Raw genomic sequence first — 21,112 nt, 5'->3', positions numbered from 1 at the left:
TTCTTAGATGCTCGTTAGCTCTGTGGAGTCTCCTTGACCTGTACTCTCCCGTTCATAACCCTTCACTCATCTTTATTTCTATTGCGATTTCTGCCTTGTTCTGGCTGATCTGCAGGAATTCCTTGCCTGTTCTAAATGTTGATCCTTGGAGGGTTCTGGATACCGTAAAGCTCTCTCTCCTTTTTGTCAGCTGCATTAACTTTGTCCAGGATGTCCACTAGTGAGCAGAAGCCCTTAACGTCCACAAAATCAAACTCTCAGAAAACTTGAGGCTGGCAACCATTTCTCAATCCCACAATGCCAGTTTCTTGTTGGACACTCATAATACACTACCCATGGGGTTACGTGCTGTGGACACAAAGAGGAATAATGGCTTTGACCCTTACAGAGTTTACAGCCTCCTGGGAATATAGACTTTCCATCAACTCTAACGTGGACGCAATGACAACGGCTATGGAGGGGTTGTGCTAGGTGCAGTGAGGGGTTAAAAGCTTCAGGGGGTCCAGGCTGAGTCAGCCTTGATAAGCTTGGCAGGCAGCCCCGAGGAGAGGACATCCAGGCCAATCGAACGGCACATATGCACAAGCCCAGTTTGCAAAACCACAAGGAATCCAGTACGGCCGGGACATACAGCAAAGTGAGGAATGGCCACCGAGGCTACAATAAACAGGAAACAGCCACGCACAGAAGGAGCTCAGATTTTTCTCCAGGGCAATAGAGGATAGATAGCACCCCCCCCCCCCAGCTACTGGCAAGGTGCCTTAGACACCACACGCACCCAGAGAAGAGGACCTGGTTCAGGGGCCTTAAGAAATCTGGGCTCAGGGGCTCCTGCGTAGCGCAGTCGTTAAGCGTCTGCCTTCGGCTCAGGGCGTGATCCTGGCCTTCCGGGATCGAGTCCCACATCAGGCTCCTCTGCTGGGAGCCTGCTTCTTCCTCTCCCTCTCCCCTGCTGTGTTCCCTCTCTCGCTGGCTGTCTCTCTGTCACATAAATAAATAAAATCTTTAAAAAAAAAAAAAGATTATTTTAAAAAAAAAAGAAAGAAATCTGGGCTCACCGTAGCTACAGTGGCAATGCACTGAAATCTCAGAGAAACCCAGAGACAGAATATTCTAGAAAGAAAAGGGTTTGTGAGCATCTGAGTTAAACTACCAAGGCAGATTTGAGACATCCACCAGACAGGTCTGGGTTGTCCTGAAAGACACGAGGCCTTCCCTTCCTGGCCTCAGTTAGAATCTGTTCCTGCTGCCGCTCTCTGCCTTGATGAAAGTTCTCAGCCACAAACTTCCCCAACTGCCAAGTGTGCTTGTGCCGGAAATGTACCGAATAAAGTCATTAGTGACACAGCGGAATCTTACCCAAGACCCCACCAGGATCTCTGCCAGCCAGCTGTTTCCTCTTGAATCTAAACCATTTTCACACTCGATGATGGTAAATGTTTTAAGGGGAAAAAAAGCCATTTGTAGGGAATATTTTGTTACAAGCTATGTGACTGCCCTTATTTTTTCCAGCCAGGGAAGGACTCTATACGCACGAACACACGGCAGCCAAGTATGAAAGCACAGAGAAGGGCTGTGCGAGGTGCAGTGAGGGGTTAGAGGCTTCAGGGGGGTCAAGGTGTCAAGGCTGAGTGAGCCTTGACAAATAAGCTTGGAGCCTGGAAGTCACTCCACCCCAAAAGAACAGTCTCTTGGCACTCTTACTTTCTCTCTCCCAGCTGCCTCAGCCTCCCCAGGGCAGAAAAATAAATCTTGTTGTTAGACAGCAATCTTACCCTTGGAGGGCATTAATAGCTTTAGGAAATTTCAAGAAAATGGGGCTGATTGTCACTTGACACCTCTCTCCCCTGACACGAGTGTACACACATACACACACGTCCCACTCACGTCTGATGTTTGCAAAGAGAAGGCACTTATCAGCTTCTTCCCCCATCACCACGGCCCTACCAGCTACATAGGTTTAGGGCTGCAAGAATGCCAGGAGGGGAGGAAGCCAGACCCCCAGATCGGGGTCCCCTACATCCCTCCAACCCACCAAAGGTGCTTTGGAACACAGTCCCTGAGCCCACTGTTGCTCTGAGAGGACTCCCAACTCTGTCGCTGCAGACAGGGAGATCATCAAGTGCCCAAAGCCATCTCCACACTCTAGAGGCCCCCCCCTGCTTAGGATGAGAGGCCCCCCGCCTGTCAGCTGCCATGGGGGCCTCAGGAGTCCGGCCGAGCTGGAGAACCAAGGATGACAGTGACCTGAGCGCACACTCCCGCCCTGATTCTCACACACACAGTGTGTGGGAGGCTGGTGAGCTCTTAGTCAACAATTTCCGTGGGCCTCCCTGCAAACCTGGGCGCACAGCGGCCCTCCCTTTGGGGTCATAGAAGCCAAAACCCACACACTGAGAGATGCACCAGGGAACTGGAGTCCCAAAGCCTCTTTCAGTCTGAGCAGAGAGGTGGAGGCTGAGCACATGGGGGGAAGTCGCACTTCCGAAGGATCTGATCTCCAAAGCAGCGGACTAACCTCTCCCTCTGAGAACAAAATGGCCTTCCCCACTCTCGAGGGAACCAGTGCGTGGCGAGCCGGCAGCGACACCTGGATCCCATAACCCTCGGAGGCTTGCTCCCAGCCCGAACTGTTTACGATGACACACACCAAACCAACAGCAGATGGGCGGGGGATGGACGCCTGCCCACTGAGAAGCCAGGAGGTCAATGGGAAAAAATTATTTTAGTCAGTGTTAAGCCTTCATGTTTGGAACTTTTACCCAAACTGCGGCAATGTTCTCATGCTCCCCTGTGTGGATGCCAGGCCCTCCTCTGATGCTCACTGCCAGGGAGCTTGGGGGGGGGGGCCCTCCCCTCGGAGGTTAGCAGGTCCCAGGGCTGTTTAAGGACCCACATAGGGATGCTAAGAATGCTCTTTCCTGGGAATCCGAGTCACTGTGACACTAACCTGCACTGGGCCAGGTGGGATGGCCAGCAAGGGCCCAGGGTGAACGAAGGTCGTGGACCACGAGACTTGGAGAAGGCGGCCTTCTTTGCATCAGGCCATATGGAACAAAACTTTCTAGGGCCTGAGGAAACACCAGGGGCTGTGCTGAACAGAGCTTCACTCTGGCCGCCTCTGCCAGGACGGAATGAGATGCTCTTTGGCGGAGAGCAAGCCCCACTTTCCCCACCCCAGCTCTGAGGTCATCAGCTCCCCCTGGGGAAGCCTAGGATTCTAGCCATGGCTACTAGAAATGAGAGCCCGACAGTACTAGCGACGTGGGGTCAAGGGGGGGGAGCTCACTCTTTCTGGGTCTTTCTGGCCTCAGGTTCTCAGGGAGAATCCCTTTTCTAAACTCAAGACTCAGGAGACCTGAACTACGGATATGGCAGGAGAAAAAAAGAGAGAAAGTGGCCGAAAGTCAAGAGGGGAGAATGAGGGAATGAAAGGAGAGCAGGGAGGGAGGGGCAGAGAGAGAGGGAGGACGCAGCCTGCCCAGAAGCAGGAGTGAGCCCGTGTGTGGCACCCAAGAGGGGGCCTGGAGCACCTCACCCTCACTCTTGCCTGTGATGGTTCTGTCATGAGCCCAACTCACTCCGCCACAGACGAACTTCCAGGGCCTCTGCGATGCTACGGACTTGAAGCAGAGATGGGCTTCCACTGAGCCCGGCAGGACACGAGCCTCCCCCCAGCTCAAGTACCCGCAGTGGCTTGTTCTCTCGGGAAATCCCGAGAGCTCCGGACACCAGGAGCTGTGACAGAACAGCTCTGTTCAGCCGCGTAGACGACGGTGCTAGACCGTCATACACCCCGACGCTCAGCCCCCGTTCCGGCAATACCAACTGCGGGGACCCCATCCCTACAACACGCTCAAAGGCACCCGATCCATCTCTACCACGGCCATCGTGGACCAGCCGCGCTGCACTGGGCGTTCGAGCAGGTGTGTGAGGCTGTTTGCCACTCGCCACTTCAGCCCAAGATCGCCACGTCACCAGCCTTTACTTCCTTCCATTTGTGCTAGACGGGAGGCCGCCAAAGGCCAGAGAGCACAGAGGGCGGCAGGGCGGCGAGCATCTCAAGCTCCCAGGGAGCCTGGGACTGCGGCTGAGAATGTCCATCCCTTGAGGACCCAAGACCACACAGATGAAGAGGTGTCCCAGCAAACTCACCACCCAACAGGTCCCAGCCCCGACAGCAGGGGTACCAAGCACCCCAGCAGAGTTCCTTCCAAAAGGACCACATCTGAATTTTCGTACATCAGCTCAATATGTTCCAGAACTGTGGGTATTAAATAAAAGAAGTCAGTGAAATCTCAAACAATAAGCTCATTCAACACAATCTCTTTTTCTCCCCCCATCTGGGGACTTGAATACAGTCAACATGAATAAATCCTGTTGTGTAAAAACTGGGGGAGAAAAAAGAGAGGGTGGAGGATGGAAGGAAATGGCAGGATCCCCACTTGCTGGCCTACCAGGGGGGCTCAGGTCACCCCACAACCTGAAAGGACGCGGGCATGTGTGCCGGGTGGCCCTGGGGAGACGGCGGCAATATCTGCGGGCCAGGTAAGGAAGTGTCTGGAATTTCCCACCCAGGCGTTCCCAGCTTCTCCCCGAAGCCGTCCCATTCTTGTACTTGAACTAGCGGTGGACTCTTGAGCTGCCCCAAACCTGGCCTTTCCGAGGCGGACCCACGATAAGCTAGGCCTGCCCCTGCATCAGGGGTGTCTCACTTCAAATACGGACAAAACATATTTCCTACCTCTTTCCCTCCCCCTTCAGGGCCCCCCAACAAAGTCGAGACAATGAGAACTAAGGACTGCCCCAGCAAGGCCTCCTGAATGCCCTAAACACAGGTGAAACAGACCTGCCTTTGTGTGGGACCGGTGGCTTAGAAAGACTCGTACAAAGACTTGCACGCGGGAAATGCTCCTGTGTAATTCAGGGTTGAACGTGATCTAGGCCCAGCCTGTCCTCGTGGGTGGAAGTTCTACAGACTTTCAACACACTGTATTTAAGGAAGATGGGAAGACACAGGTTCAGCTCCCCAGATCCTAGATCCAGACGCAGTCTGCCCGAGGAACAAGCCAATTCAACACAGGTTTTGATTAAACAAACAAGCAAACAAAAAACGGAAACCACCAAGATTTTCAGCTTCCATTAGGACCACCAGAGTGATACTCTTCCATTCTCGTGCAATTCCACATCCCATCTCTTGCACTGGTGCGGCAAGGGCTGGAGGTGCGGCCCTTGGCTAGGAGACTTGCCCTGTCTGGAACCAGGAGGTCTGATCCCTCACGTCATATGGAACTAGGTGCGTTATTTTGCTAAATCACAGGTTCTCCTTGCCTCAAAATCACTCCTAGCTAGCACAGACAAGCAGGACTTCCAAAAAGAAAAAGTCAGCCAGGAAGTAATTATGGTGCAGACTTGGGTACTCAATTCCAATTCAACAGCTTTATTGGTGGGGGTGGGGGGGAAAGACTCGCAGGAAGGCTGCCAGATTCAATACATTAGATCCATGTGTGGAGAAGCGAGTTCCCAGGGTGGGAGCCCGCAGCTAATGCTATTCCTCACCCTCCTGGGCTCATCCGCTGCCTGAGTTTCAGAAGAATGGTTTTTCCTTCTCTCTAGAGGGAGAGCTTCCCCCCTCACACTGTTTGTGTCTAATGGAAAAGTCTCTTGCATTTAGGATGTGGTCAAGCAGTCAATCTTTTTGCTTTCTACCAAAATTCTTCACTCCCTCTGTTGTACCTCCAGGTTGCTGCAGACGGGAGAACACGGAGACCTCGGATTCTATTCACAACCTGTGACGGCCAATGGGACCCTCAATGGGGCCTTCATTTCATGACGGCACCCCAAACTGCTAAGGTTTGTTTTCAGTTTTTGTGTATTTGAGAGAGAGAGAGAGAGAACATGTGCATATGTGGGGGGGGGAGCAGAGGGAGAGGGACAAGCAGACTCCCCACTGAGCAAGGAGCCCGACGAGGATCCCAGATCCTCGAGGACTTGATCCCAGAATTCTGAGATCACAACTTGAGCTGAAATCAAGAGTCAGACACTGAACCAACGGAGCCACCCAGGCGCCCTATGAGGGTTTGTGTTCAAGTCAGCGTCCTGGAGGTATAATTTACACACAGGGGGGAAAAATGCCTGCTCACTACATACTTCGGAGTTTTCACAAACACCTGGAACTGTGGAACCACTGGCACAATTAAGATCTGAGCCACAAAGATTTCTATCATTCCCAAAACTTCCCACATACCCCTTTGTGGTCAACCCCTTCCCTCAGCCCTGGCAACGACGGACTGGTTTTCTTTCCCTCTAATTTTGCCTTTTCCAGAAAGTCGCGTAAATGGAATCATACGGTGTGGAAGATTTTGGGGCCTGGTTTCTTTCACTTAGCACATGGGGATGATTTTTAGGTACAAACTGTTGGTTTTTAGGCTTGGGACTCTTACTTTCTTGCCAAGGACAGGAAATGACTGGCTCTAGCTCATCTTTGCTATGGGGGAACCAAATTCTTGATTTCAGGCCTTTTAATAAAGCAGAGGCCTGGGAACAGGGTGACCTCCCATCTCCATCCACCCAGAACTACGGGATTTCCTGGGACTTGGGGCTTTCAGGGGCAAAACCAGGAAAGTCCCAGACAAACCAGGATGGTTGGTCACTCTCCTTGGGACAGCCACCTCCGAGGGCAGGGCTGCCCATCTGTCCCGCTCAGATGCCTCTGTGAGCGGCAGGATGCTTACTCTGAGCTAACAGCTGACTGTCGTCCCTGGGTTTCGTGGCAGGCAGAAGGCCAATGTGCTGGGGCTGAGCCCCTGCACAGAGCTCCCTCTCCAACAGGCCTGCAGAAGTCCCCGGGAAGGGGCTCAAGGAAGTGAGAAGAGCATTCAGGGGCGTGTTGAGAAAACAGCAGGGCAGGGCTCCCGTTGGTGTCAGCACCGACCCCAGGCTCCGTGGTATGGGACTCGCACGGAGACATGGGACATGAAGGTGCTCTGGGCTCGTTCTGCTTTTGCTCCAGTTCAGGGTAATGCGGGTTCCTACGTTTCTATGCATTCTGTACATTCTCCTGGCTCCTCCCTCCTGCTGGGGTTTCTCATTTGGAGACTAAGGAGAAGGTGCGAGCCAAGAAATAGAAAATGAGTATAAACAGCTTGGAGTTGTTAGAATTTAAGGGTTTCTCCTATATAAACTTACCGAGACATCAGAGAAAAGTTGGGCAAGGCCGTGATATAAGGCTTGAGAATGAGCAAGTCTGTGCCCACCTCCTTCCCAGCTCTCTCGGAGAGGCTAGTTTACCCGGGAACAGGCTGAGCATCCCCAACTCAGAGCTCCCCAAAGCTTGGAAAAGCATGTGATGGGCATAGTGGGTGCCCAAGTTAATGGAGGACCCCCCCCCCAATATACACACAAGAAGACGGGGACTGGTGGGGTCACACCCACGTCCTAGAGGCCTCAGGCTAGCTGCTCCCCTGGATTAATTTAACACTGTCCCTTCTCAAAGTATTTACCAGTAGCCCTGACCATGTATTCCACCAAGCAGCCTGTGAGGCAGGTTAGTAATCATTATCCTCACTTGTACAGATGAGGAAACAAGGCCCAGAGAGATTAAGTGACTTGCCCAAGGTCGCACAGCGAGTTAGTGGCAAAGGCCAGATTAGAACCCCGAGCCCCAGAGTGCCCAGGCCAGCGCCCAGCTCCACGAGATTCCCCCAGCCATCGGTCCAGAGCTTGGGCAGAGCCAGGTCTGCGCCCTCGGGAGCCCTGGAGGCCACGTGGGCTGCTGCAGAGAGCACAGGCAGGCTCATACTCACAGGCAGAAACCTGCAGGATCCTTCTCTGTACCACCAGACAGCAACACCCCTGTGCTGGAACAGACAGAAATAAGGCTCAAGTCGGGAAAGCCAAGGGCCACCACTGTGGGCTTCCGTCTCCACCCATGCGATGTAGCTTTGAGATTTTACTTCATTTCCCTTTGAGAACCAGGTCTGCTCTCGAGGGCCAGGGCATCAGAGAGTATGTGCTCCCGTTGCCTGGAATCATTCACTCACTCAGGCCCCAACTCTGTCCCGGGGACCAAGGTGCTGGCAGTGCACCAGGGGCTGAGGGGGAGGGATGCCGGGAGGAGAAAGACAAGATTCTGGTCTTGAAGGCATTCACTGTAACAGGAAACAGACACGTAAGAACGTGACGCTAATGCCACAGGTATTCCTGCTGAGTACCTATGACGTACCAGGCGTGGATGAGCTTGTACGTCAAGTAGTGCAGGAACACAGAGGGAAGCAGGGGAGGCTTCATGGAAGAGGAGGCATGTGGACTAGGTCCTGAAGACTGAAGAGAGTTTCACTGAGCAGCTAGTCCCTTCCTGGCTAAAGGGGCACAGAGAAGGAAGTGGTCTGAAATTGCTTTGAGTACTTCCTTCTAAATCAACCCTTGCTGTTGGTAGAACAGGAATTCTACCCTTTAGAAACTCAGTTCTCAGGGATATCACATCCTGTTTGACTTCGAGTTGCTGCTTCGTCTCTTCAGACCTCAGTGGACCTGTCTGTCAAATGGGAGTGAATGATCCTGTGTTTCGGAGGGTGGCTCTGGCCTTCACTAGCGATCTTTAGAGAAGCGTTCACACAAAAGTCCTTGAGAAACAAATTCCTCACATGGCCAGTGGCAGTCTCTTTCCCACTGTCTGCTGCTCTTGGCTCTCGCCAGGAAATTGATTTTATTTATAAGAATCGCAACCCTAAACTGACCTTTGTTGGGCTCTCCACATTCCCTCCCTCGTTTCCCTCTCCTCAAGACACATCCTCCTCCAAAGATGCCTCAGCGACCAAGAGTGCTTGGAAAGTCAGGATAGACCAACACTGGAGGCTGTTTTCCAGACGGGGAAACTGAGGCCTGGAGAGCTCGGTGACTTGTCCAAGGAAACCGAACGCATGGGTCTCCCCGTTCCCAAGCCACTGCTTTCTTCATCGCGCCATGACTGTCCGCTCCCTGCTTTGGCCCAGGCCTGGGCAGACGGGCCAGCCTCCCTCAGCTGGGGGAAAGTCGCCCTTCTCTGAATGACAGAAGTCTTTAGAGAAACATTTCCCATCATTAAAGGGATTGGCAAGAAAACTGGCAGAGCCTCCTAAGCTTTGAAGCTTGTTGGCCCCTCCTGGCCCTTTAATTGTGCTTGGCCCCAGCCCAGTTCCCAGAGCTCCAGCCCCTGCAGCAGAGGGGAAGGGCCCACAGCGGAAAGCCCGCCGCCACCCGGCCTGGCCCTTCAGCACCAAAGGGGACCCTTCGGTATTCCTGTTTCAGACCGTTCCACTGCCAACACATCAAGGCCTCCCACACAAAGAGCTTCAGAGTCAGAAGGGCTCGGGGTCAAGTACAACCAGGAGCAAACCCTGAGTTCAGGACCTCGCAGCATCCCTTTGGAGATGGCTTGGAAGCAGTCTTCCCACAGCCTGGAGAGCCTAGGATAGCTTCGGGGGCTCACATTCGATTCCTGCAGGTACCACAGATTTGGTTAAAGCACATCAGGGGACTATGGACGGGGTATCAGTCTCACTCCCTGCTTAATTGTCCAGGTGAAGGTGCGTATGTAACCGCGTATCTTCTTTTCAGGGATTCTCAATTTTGGCTGCACTTCGGAACACCTGAATGCCTCAGCCGCACCCCTAGCCCAACTGAATCTGAAGGTCTTGAGTGGGGCCTACGTATCCTTGTTGGTTTTCAAGTCCCCTGATGGTTCCCAGATGTGGCTGAGGTTAAGAACCACTGCCTGAGGTACGGTTTCAACAGGGAAAAAACCTGCGCTCCTAAGCATGGAACACACGAGATCCAGAGGATTCCTCTGAAATGAATAGTATCAATCCGCCCGTCTCTTAGTTGGTTTTTCTTTTTCAGACCTTCCCTGACTGCAGACCGCAGCATTCCCTGTTTAGGCTTTCAAGTATTTTTACAGGCTTGACCTCCCCAGCTCATCTCTACCTTGCAGTACCTTAGAACAAAGTGCCCTCTCCTGGGAATGGGGTGATCTGACTCAGAAGCAAACAAACAAAACAGAGAAAGAACGATGACACCTTCAACCAATTACTGTAATCCACATTAAAGCGAATAGCTCAACCATGACTGCTCAGATCCAAGTGTGATGCAAATTCAGGAAGCTTCCGCGGGGACGTTCCAAGCGCAATCCACAGATAGTAGGTCAGTCACATTTGGCCCTGGACACACTCACCAGCTGGAAGAGCAGTAGGACCAGAATCCTCGACCACATGGTGTGAGTTCAGCCAATGGGCACGGTGATTCAAGGGTGCTCTTATGAGAGTCATAAATATGTAAGCATCCAAGGATGGGAACCTTTTCAAGGGACCCTGTAGATGCTGCCACTGCTTACGCAACACCAAAGAGACTCACGTACAAGAAACAGCGACTCTGCCATCACTTTTTATGAGAGCGCTTATAAAAGCTCCATCTCTCTGGGAAGACACCCCTCCATACTCTTCTCATCACCCCCTACCCCTTGCTTTTGCTTGAGAGCCATGGCGATCTAACAGAATGACGTCGATGGGATGAGGGAAAAGTCTGGAAAGGTTTCTACGTTAGACAGAGGGTGATATTCCAACCACTCTCTTTACATCCTACAAAACAACGGAAAATCAGCTCTGAGTCTAAAACTGACAGGCTAGTATGGGCGGATACACGATGTCTAACACAGGCTGCAGAACATGGAAGACAATTTCTCCTGCATCAACTGCTTTATAAGACTTACAAATTAAAAAGAAAAACATTTTGAGAATCTGGACACAACAATGAGGCATTCTACCTATTTGGGAGAGCTCAAAATTGGGTATTTACAAACACAGAATGGGGCATTTCAGTAACAAAATTTGAAAGTGTCACAAATGAGAATTTTTTATAATTTTTTTATGTTCTAAAAGCCCAGGTAAATCTTGCTTTTCTGTTTTACTTTGTTAAAAAGATACCTAGTCGTTGCATAATCATTTCATCTTACCTTAAAAACAAAGACACCTTCGATCTCGGATGAGCAAGAGAAGACTACGGATGCCAGTTAGAGTTGCCCTGATTAATCTAAGACTGGGCCCACATGCTTCATTTTGCACAAACCAACTTTTCAATTCAATGAGAGTTCAAAACACAAGTCACCAGCTTCTCAAAAGAATGGGGACTTCTAGGTTCCTGGGGTGGAGAATCCCTAAATTCCTCAGCTGAGAAGTGTAGTTTAACATTAGCATTCACTGGTGAGTCCTGAAGACCCCTGTACAGTCCAACAGGAAAAGATGAATTGGATCAGCTTCTGCAATCCAGATAATTCTCAAATGTATCCACTTATCACTTTGATTTACTGCAAAATGATGAGGCAGATACATGTGTTAGCAAAAACATAAACACTCTGAAATGGAAACTAAGTTTCCTTCAGTTGGCAAAAATCCCCTGATATTCAGGGGTGGGAGGATTTTAAACTCCTAAGAGAAAAAGATAACTAAGAAGACTTTCTCAGGTCAAGGGCCAAGTCAAAAGCAATTAATACAAAAAGCTTCTGATAGTAATGGGCATTTAGAAGGAAGACCCCAAATGTTATAATTTGCCCTAACTTGGATTAATATGCTGACTTGAGAAAGCAACTTGGACCCTGGACCTTCAAACCTGAGCTAGCACTCCCTCACTTTCCAATTCAGAAAGGGCACACCCTGAGTTAAGAGGGGCCTCAGAGGCCACTGCTTCCAGCTCAAGTCCTGAATTCCCTGTGAGGGCCCCTCCCAAAGGGCAGAGGGGCCGGCAGAATGGGAGAGGGAGTAGCAAACTGCCATTTTACAAAGCGAGGGGCTGTGGCTTCCTCAAGGACCCTGAGACCACATAAGGGCGCAGTCATTCCAGCACAAAACTGATCTGATCTCAGCAGAATCGGGGACGAAAAAAACCAAAGCACAAAAAAAAACCCACCCGGTTCAAAATGAGAGAGGTGCTCCAGGGACGGTTCACATAAAGAAACCAAAGGTTGTCAAGTCATTTAACCCTGTCCCCCCAGTCGGCTTCCCCTGCCCTTGGCAAAGACCCTTTCCTTTTGCATGAAGCGCTGCCTAGAATGTAAATCTTTCACCCTCACCTGTAACCAGGTGACCCAGATGAGAAAAAGCTGTGGGAAAAATCAACAGACACCACTAGTTTAGGGAACTCAAGCCGGTCCCAGAAGGTTCCTTTAAGTCAGTCTCAGAAATGAGAAACCACTGGGAATGAGATTCCTTGGGAATCTGAGCATTCTCCTTTATTACCCTCTCCCAGGGGAAAATAAATATAGAAACAGTATTTCCTCTCGCAGGTTTGGCAGGGACGAGTCTAGGGCAAGGAAGTGCAAGACTTTCCCAAACGCAAAGGGGGTAGGGGGCGTCCGCAGCGTCCCGCTTAAGGGGCAGCTCTTTAAACTCTCTTTTAAAAGATCTTTAATCCTTGGCTTCTAGACTCCGGCCCCGCGGTTCCGAGCACGAGCGGGAGCCGGGCTGCGGGCACGACCCGGGCCGGGCCGGTCCGCCCACCAGGGTTTGGCCGAGATCCCAGCCCTCGGCCAAATCTAAAACTTGCTCAGCAGCGCACGGAGCTAAGCTCTCGGGCCCGGACACCTCCGCGCGCTCCACCTGCCCGGCGTCCCGTTCCGCCCCCAGCCCCCGACTTCGCCCGACCCCCGTCTGGGGATGGAAAAGCGAAGGGCTCGGAGAGAGACGGTTACCGGAGCGGCCGGAGGACTAGGGCAGTCCGACCCTGCGGGAGCGGAGCCGCGCGCCCAGCCCGCCGCCCAAGCACACCCTCCCGCTCAGGCTCTCTCCCGGGGTCCGCGGGCAGCCCCTCCACTCCGGCAGGCGCCCGGGTCAGACGGCCCAACGATTTGCTCCTTTGCCCCCAAGCAACGCGGCGCGGTTCCGAACTCACTCCGGGCCGCCTCGGCCCCGGCATCTTTCCGGGGCGGCTGGGGCTTGAGAGGTGGGTCTCCAAGTGCACCCTCTCTCCCCTAACAGGTGGGAAGCCTCGCTACGCCGACCCCCGCCCTCCGCGCCCGGGAGGGTCCGAGAGCCCGGGACGCGGCCGCAGCCGCCACCGAGGAGCCCACTCGCCCGGCTCCGGGCGCCGCTGTCGCCCGGGTCTTCGGCCCAGGTCCAGGCTGGCCGGACGCCGCCGGTCTGCTCACCTGAGTCCCGGCGGGACACGAAGCGCCAGCGGTACTGCCCCCCCCCCCCCCGCCAGCCCCGGCCCTCCTCGCCCGCGCGGTGCAGCCCGACGGGGCCGTGTGTGCGCGCCGCGCCCGGGCCCGCGCCCTCACCTTTGTACCGCTCCATCGGGGCCGCGGCGTGCGCTGCCGGCCGCTCCGCTCCGGCGCTGCGCTCTCGGCGCTCGGCTCCGCGCCCCGGCCGCCGCGCTGGCCCCTCCCCGTGAGGTCACGCTCGCCGCCGGACCTCCTGGCGCGCCCGCCGCGCCCGGGGCTCTCGGACCCCGTCCCCGCCCGACGCGCCGCCCCCGCGGGGGAACTCCGCCGCCGAGCCCCGCAGCGCCCAGCTCCGCGCGCGTCCCGGGCCCTGCTCCCCGCCCGCGGCCGCCAGCCAGTTCCTTCTCGTCCGGGACCCGAGGGCGGCGGCAGGGAGCGAGACTCCGCTGTGCCCGAACCCTGGGGGAGGTTCTGGCGAGGGGCGGGCTCGGGCGGGCCTGCAAGAGCAGTTCTTCCAACTGCCGCGCTGCAAACCCACTACCCGGAGGAGGAGACTGAGGCCGAACCCGGGAGGCAGAGGCGTGCCTAGAGTGCCTGGTTCTTGGCCCCCGGGCCAGCGCGCTAATGCCTCGGCTCCCTCGAGAGGCGACAGGGGGATGAGGGTGGGGACACCCGAGCCCTGCCCCCGCGCCTGCCCCCGTTCCTTGGGAATCGCTCCAACCCTGTAGCAACCACTCTGGGCAGCCGCCGCTCCGCCGGTCGCTACACACGCATTAGGGCGTCTGAAAATGTCTCCTTGCTGCCTTCTACCGGGACCCTGGGTTCCCTGGGAGCATTTGTTCCAGGCTCTCAGGAGGAGTCGAATTCCGAGAGCCGTCTGGACAAGTCCAGGAGCACCTGACCGCCCCGGAGGGGTGGCTTCTGTTCCCCAGGAGCTCGCTCACTCGTGGCTCTAACTCCACCTCGCGCCGCTGCCACCGACCGCCACAGTTCTGTCCTTTACCTTTGGCCATCTGTCCCTCCAGTCTCTCAACCTCATCTGCCCCCAAAGGAGATCCATGTTTTCCCTTAAACGTCTCTATTTTCACTTCAAAATCTCAATCATGGTTCGTGCCTGGGTTTTTCAGCACGTCTCCCCCACTTTCTTGAACATTAAGGAAGATTTGTGGTTGCGATTTTCTAAGAGATTTCATCATTCTTCTCGGAACAGCAGAGCTAGCTCTGATTTTTGGAGACCTGCCCCGGCAGTCTTAGAAATATTTTTTAGTTGCATTAGCTGCTAACATGCCGGAGCCCTCCCTACAAGCGGGGCATGGTGCTTAGGGCTGTGACATGCACTGCCTTGAATTTTCCCAGTAATCCTGTGATGTGGGGATTATTGTTATTTCTATCATGTAGTTGAAGAAACTAAAGTTGACAGAGAATAGACAACTTGCCCAAAGTCACACAGCTAAAAAACAACAACAAACCAAAAACAGAGCAGGCTTTAAACCCAGGTCGGCTGCTTCCAGACGTTTGTTCACAAAGCTTTCCTGACTCTCATGGGCCAGACTGTCTGTTACCAGCTCGTGGTACGAGCCCACGGACAGGTGAACACGCTCAGGGCAGTCAGGTGTGTGCTCCGACAAAGGCACAAGGGATTCTGGGCCCCAAAGTGGAGGGTGCCCAACCAGCCAGGAGAAGCCTTGTAAACCCTCGGAGTAGATGACTGAGAGAGTCTTAAGAGATGAGTTGGGGCTAGTGAGGTGACAGGAGAGGCAGAGTGAGCGCAGCCTTCCAGGCAGAAAGGACAGTGGGGACAAAGGTGGGAAAGTGAGCCACTTCAGGGTCACAATTCTCTGTCACCAAAGTCACAAAGACGAAGCCAGGAGTGGAAAACAGTGAGGTGAGCACAAGCCTGCTTGAGGGCCCAAAAGACTGAGTAATCTGAGAACCAAAGAACCAGGCAGCCCTGAAAAGGGACAGTGCCCCAGGTCCCCCGGGGGACTGAGTGGGAGGCAGATGTACCAGTGTGGTGAGAAGTCACTGGGGCGCTAGAAACCTGGCTGAGGTGGAGAGGACCAAGGGCAGAAATACGCAGGTAGGGTGATGCCAGTGGGGAAGAGCCAAGGGCTGCCAGGCACTACACAGAGCCTGAGCAAGGTGGGCAGGGGCCTCTCAAGGGACAGCTATTGCGACTGGGGGTGGGAGGGCACCAGCAGGACAAAAGATGAGCGTCCCTAAGTTGGACGCAGAAATAGCAGGCTGGGGTGTTGGGGTAGAAAGCAGCCAAGGGCGCATGGTCCCTCCATGGGAGTTAGAACCCAGGGTCTAAGTCCTCAACTTCATCCATTATTTTACTTAATTCTCTCAGCCGCTCTTCCAGGTCGGCTGGGCTCTTGGGGATTCAAGAAATCGAAAAAGTAGAGGTTGAGGCAAGAACGCGGACATTACAGGGACTCAGAGGACAGGTGGTACGCTCAGTGGGCCTCCTGCAAGCTGGGCGGGGACCTGGTCAGGATGCAGGGTGCTCTTGCCTTTTTGTGTTCTCTCTCTTTTGCCTCTCTCCCCTCCTCCCTCCCTTTCCTCCTCTTGCAAATGTCCCTCCGTCCCTCCATGGTGCCTACCCTCCCACCCTGTGTCTACAGACTGGTGTCAGTGGGTCCCTGGTTTCCTTTCTAATGCTCAGGGAGAATCTGACTGTGTGGCTCTCGCTTCTGAAACCAGCCTCAAGTCCAAGTCCGGTAGCCAGCCACTCTTGGCCAGATTCCAGCTCTAACAGTCAGCAGAGGCCAGCAAAGGAGGCTTCAGGTCCAACCCCACTCAGCAGGGGCTTTGTTGGGTGTGACCCTCTCAGAGGGGCGGAGGGCCAGGCTGGCTCTGACCGAGGTCACTAAGAACAAAAGACAGGGATTAAACTCTCCCCATCCTACAAATGAAGACTGGGGCCGGCCCCGTCACCAAGTCAAGTAATCTCTCTTCCGGAACGAGGACTCAAAAAGCAGGTTTCCCCATTCCAAACCCTGTGCTTTGTCACACCCCTCAGTCTGGGCTTTGCCAGGGCTCTAACCGGACAGGGCTCTACCCCCTCAGGTCCTCTGGTGGCTATTTGTGCGGGCGCTTCCCATAACCTAGCCGGCTATCTGCAGGCTGGGGGGCAGCCTGGAACCTCCATCAGGCACGCTCCCTCTCCCCTTTCCCCACTGGCTCCAGCCCTGTAATTACCTCTTCCGAAGTCCACTCTAGTTTATCGACGGAGACTTGGCAAATCCCAGAGCCCCTAGACAAACACAGATCAATCCGAGATGTATGCAGAGTAAATTTAAAATGGGAATTCACTGCCATTTCCAAGAACGAAACCGAAAAACTACTTAAAACCATCAATAGAAATCTCAGGCCCTGCTTCTCTCCAAAACCTGGGTGGGGCTTTAGTCACTTTGCAGCTTCCACACGTGGGCCACTCACCTTCATACCCAAATTCATTGAGTTTCTGGCCACCAGGATCAGAAGATCTGGTTTCCAACTTGTTCTCGACACTCTAGGTGCTGTAATTGACCCCTGCCCAGACCCACAGCATCCGAGATGGACTGATGCAGACAGTCCTGAGACCAAATCGAGCGCCCCCACCCTGGAGTCTAGGTGGTGGGCGTTCCTACCGAGCTCAGCTGGGGTGGGGGTGCATGGGGCCCTTGGGGTGGGTGGCTGAAGGTATCAGGGACACACAACCGAACAGCAGAAAGTTTTGTTCTCTGGCAATTCCTCAACGTTCTCAGCAGCCCAGAGTTTCTTCAACCACAAGGGGGCTTCTCCAGCTGACGCAGTGAGGAGGGGTGAAGACTTGCTTTACAGAATTTATCCTGTTTAATTCTCGCAATGATCCAGGCAGATACTTTTGTCCCCTCTTTCATACATGGGGACCTTAAGTAATTGCCCAAGGTCACCGCCGGGCAAGGCCCAAGCCAGTCCAATTGAAGTGACATCTCTGACCCGACTTCCCCACCCAGGCTCTTTCATAATCATGTCTGGTCACAAGCCATCCCAGCAGCTAACCTTTACTTCATCCCTAGTCACTCTTCAAAAGTCAGCTCAAAAGCATCCCCTCTGAGGATAGCCCCCACCCCCATCAGCCTCCACATCCTCCCTGTCTCCCCCAGCATAGTCCTGCTCTGGCTGTCTGCCCCCTACTCATAGCGTTTGAAATACTCCAGAAAAACAACAACAACAACAAATATTCGGCTCCAAGAAAGAAAGCAAAGGCTGACAGGAAGGGGAGTAGTTCGATGGAGCAGAGGAGAGCAAGGGGGTCGGGGGAGGGGCTCCTGGGCAACCCTCCGAGTTGGGCTCTCTGCCAGAACCTATAGCAGAGGACAATAGGGAAAAGAAACACGGGCACCACCATCCCTCCTGGTCTCTTCACCTGCACATCTGCCTTGGCCCAGCCGGCACAGCCAACAGTTATGGGTCTACAGACAGGGGTGAGTATGATCGCTTTCAGCTGCGCCTCTAGAAAAATTCCAGCCTAGAGAGACACCGCTCGTCTCTTCTGGTCAGTATTCCTTAATGTATTAGGTCATGTGAAGGGGCTGCTTATTCTTACACATTTCCTTAAAATACTCCTATGAGGTAGAGTAAAGGAAAGGTGACTCTCTAAAGACCTACATACCTGAAAATCAAAGAGTCCAAGAATGTCAGTTTGCGGGGTAGTGGACGTAGGACACCTCATTTCGTACAGGGAAGGCAGCGATTCCAAGAATGAGTATGCTCGTCCAGGCCACACTGTGGGTCAAGGGCTCATGGCCCAGAGTCCAAGCCTCGTCCGGCTTGCCCTCCTGTGGCCTGAGTGTCCTGTCCCCTGTGTGGTCCCTAGGACCACAGATGGACAGGGCTGCTGGGTTTCCTAATTCTGTGTATGAAGGTTGGGCTCTTTTCTCAAAGCTCTGCGGTGCTAGCTAGGTTCCCGCTTCTCTCTCCCACCGGCTGCTGCTGCTGCTCCCGCCACCCTCCAGATGTCGACGTGCTTCCCAACCCCCCTCCAGGAGGGACCAAGGATTGGCTCCCTTACCCCCTTTCTCACTTTCCTCCTGAAATCACACAGTGTAGTTAACAAATAGGGGTCTCCAGTTCTTTCTTGGGGCTTCTCTCCGGTACGCTGGAGTTGGGGAGATCGAAAGGACAAGTCCCCAGTCATCTTCCCATCCAGAGGTTCTGTAACTCAGGAGACCAACGTATCCTTGTTCTGTTTTTTTCTTTCCCCATTTCCTTTTTGTCTTTGCCTAACCCGCTCCCCAGCCCACTTCCAGGCCCTTTGCCTCCCCTTTCCTGCCATGATTCCAAGTCCATCCATGTAGACTCTTTCCGCGCTGCTTGGAAACTTGGAATCAATAGCGAATCCAACTGTGTGACCTGATGTTAAGGATGCAGTAACCCGGAGAGATGCCAGCGCCTGCCCAAGGATACCAGCAGTGGGTGGCTGGCATCGGTGCTCAAACAGTGTCCATCTGCTTCTCCTCAGGGCTCAGCTGCCTGTTCTCCCTGGGGAGTCCGACCCTGGGTCACCCTGAGCAAGTCACACAGCAAGCCCACAGCACACAGTTTGCCAGAATTCTGGTGTCTGGGCAGTTGCCAGAGTCTTGATCTTGGATTTCCTTCCTTGATCGTCTTTGCGGACTTTTCTTGTGATTGCAAACATCACCACTTCCCAGACGAGGCTCAGGCAAAAGTGCAGCTGGACCAGAGCTGGCAGCCCCGCAGGTTCCTCGGAGTCCCCAGACAAGACCTTGGAGAGGAATCATTCATTCATGCCTGGAAGCAGAGAGCACTTTCTGCTTTTCCCCTTCCACAAGGCCCTTCCCCCCCTCAGCAGAGTCCCAGCAGGTCCTTCCAGACCCAGCTCAGAGGGCTCCCTCCTCCAGCAAGTCTTCCCAACATGTCCTGAAAGTACTGAAGGATTGAAAGGATTCTCAAAATTCTGTAACCCTTTCCCCTAAGATTCAGTTCTCATTCCATAACAGAAAAGAATGGCCATCTTTTCAGGTCTTATCTCTCCAAGCAGGCCCGAGGAGCCTATGAGCAAGAACTCAGTAAAAGTCCCTTGGTGGCCAGTCAGGGCTAGCAGACCTCAGGTGTCCAGGTTTAGGGGTTTGATGCAGGTCTGTGGACCCCGCCGCAGGCTGGCAGCCACTCACACTGAGTCACAGCTTCTCTGCAGTGGCTGCTTCCCCAGTGCCGAGCTGCCAGCAGGGTTGGGCTCCCCGAGGCCTCCTCTTGGGGCTGCCTGGGTGCCACACCAGCCAGAGGAGCTCAGCCTTAGTCCTTCTCCACCCAGCATGGCTGGGCTTCCACATACTCTCCTTCTCAGTTTCAGACCGCCACGGCCTCCTGGCTGCCACGCCTGGCTGCTATTTCTTCCAGCTCCTTCGTGTACTCTTCTTGGGTCCCTTTCAAGTGGTTGGATGGATAGAGTGGGATTTTATGTCTTTCCCCCCAGAGTCATTGACTGGGGGAAAGGGTGGAAGTGGGAAGAAATTATTTAGGGATTGACCCAATCTTGCAGAAACAAGATTTTTAAAAACTGAAATATAGTTGACATATGAGGTTATATTCGCTTCAGACGTACGACATAGTGATTGGACTAGTTTATGCATTACTCCAACATCCCCCCCCCATTCAACATTATTACAATATTATGAACTCTCTTCAAAGCAAGGTTTTCTTAGTAACAAAGGAAAAATGAGGCTCCTGCCCAAACAGCCCCTGTGGCCGGCGGGAGCGAAGTGGAAGGCCATCTGGGAGGCACGGGGTGCGTCTTTGTAACCCTGATCTGAGATGCTTCCCCAGTAGGTCCTGTGTGCTACTTGTAGCTCGCCAATCTGCCTCCCTTAGAGGCACAGCAGGGTTGGTTTTTTTCCCTTCAAAGGGCCAATGTAGTTCAGACCCCTCAGTTTCAAGGCTGGAAACAGAGGTGCTGAGAGATGGAAGGACCCAGAGCCACGTGGGCAGGTAGTGGCAGGACAGGGGCGGGACGCTGGGTCTCCTGGCTCACAGTCCACGACCCTTCCTGCAGCAGCCACTGTGCTAAGGAGAAACCCAACGTCTAACCTGTTTGCTCCATGATGGGAGATGTTCCTGCATCTGGCCAAGACCCCTAACCCCGTTTTTCTGCTCAAAAACAGTCTTTCTAAAGCCTCAAACACCGGGCTCCTCGCTATAAGGACAGCCTAGTACAGAGTAAGTGTCCACAAGTCACTCATGGAAAGTGGAGGCCTTCTCCACGGGAGTGATGGTATTTCCAAGGGAACAAGAGTTGGTTCTTCAGGGAGAGTGAAAAAAACTGACATAAACACACACAGACAGAGAGAATATAACAGACATACAGTGTGTCTGTGGCAGTAAACTTTCATGGAGGAGTAAGATCCTGGCCACCAATTACAACGTGCGTGGGGTGAGGGGAGTGCCCCACACCACCGAGTAATTCTCAGACACCAGCGGGGTGTCCTACATGCACCTCAATTCTGACAACATCTATCTGGAGATAGCCTCAGATCCCACAGGTTAAGGGGTTCCGTCCTACAAGCCTGCCCCAGCCCCGTTCCCTCTTCAGATGCCAGTCCCAAGTTCAGGCTGTCACCTGTGCTTCTGACAGATCAGCTCCAGGTTGGTGGTTCCAAAGACCTCCTCAGGTTTAATTTGCAAGAGCAGTTCACAGAATTTAGAGATACGTTTTACTTACCAGACTCGGTTTATCATAGAAGGATGTAACACGGGAACAGCTCTACGGGAGAGATGCACAGGGCGAGGTTTGGGGGAGGGGCACGGACGCTGCAGGCCTGCCACTCTCCCCCAGTCCCCACGTCTTCACCAACCTGGAAACTCGAGAGACCTCTCCTTTTGGGTTTTTCTGGATGCCTCAGGACATAGGCAAGGTTGATTAAATCATTAGTCACT

The 21,112-nt window shown here is 53.7% G+C and overlaps 1 protein-coding gene across 10 annotated transcripts in view; it reads right to left on the bottom strand.

Moving 5' to 3' along the window:
• Nucleotides 1–14,293, bottom strand: part of AFAP1L2 (actin filament associated protein 1 like 2) — a 95,499-nt gene extending 81,206 nt beyond the window's left edge. For 3 of the 10 annotated variants that reach the window (XM_048219058.2, XM_057308502.1, XM_057308503.1), the window contains exons 1-2: nucleotides 13,307–14,096; nucleotides 7,806–7,859 (exon numbers count right to left, since the gene is read on the bottom strand). In XM_048219058.2, coding sequence (XP_048075015.1) covers nucleotides 7,806–7,859; nucleotides 13,307–13,322 — 70 coding nt within the window. In that variant the 5' untranslated portion in view covers nucleotides 13,323–14,096. Of the gene's footprint in view, nucleotides 1–7,805; nucleotides 7,860–13,306; nucleotides 14,097–14,192 lie in introns of those variants that run through there. The other 7 variants (XM_048219055.2, XM_048219056.2, XM_057308504.1 and 4 more) reach the window with 4 other exon arrangements.
• Nucleotides 14,294–21,112: the final 6,819 nt, after the last annotated feature.

The sequence above is a fragment of the Ursus arctos genome, unplaced genomic scaffold (assembly GCF_023065955.2).
Source record: "Ursus arctos isolate Adak ecotype North America unplaced genomic scaffold, UrsArc2.0 scaffold_7, whole genome shotgun sequence".
NCBI lineage: Eukaryota > Metazoa > Chordata > Mammalia > Carnivora > Ursidae > Ursus > Ursus arctos.
This window is presented reverse-complemented; position numbering and strand designations above follow the sequence as displayed.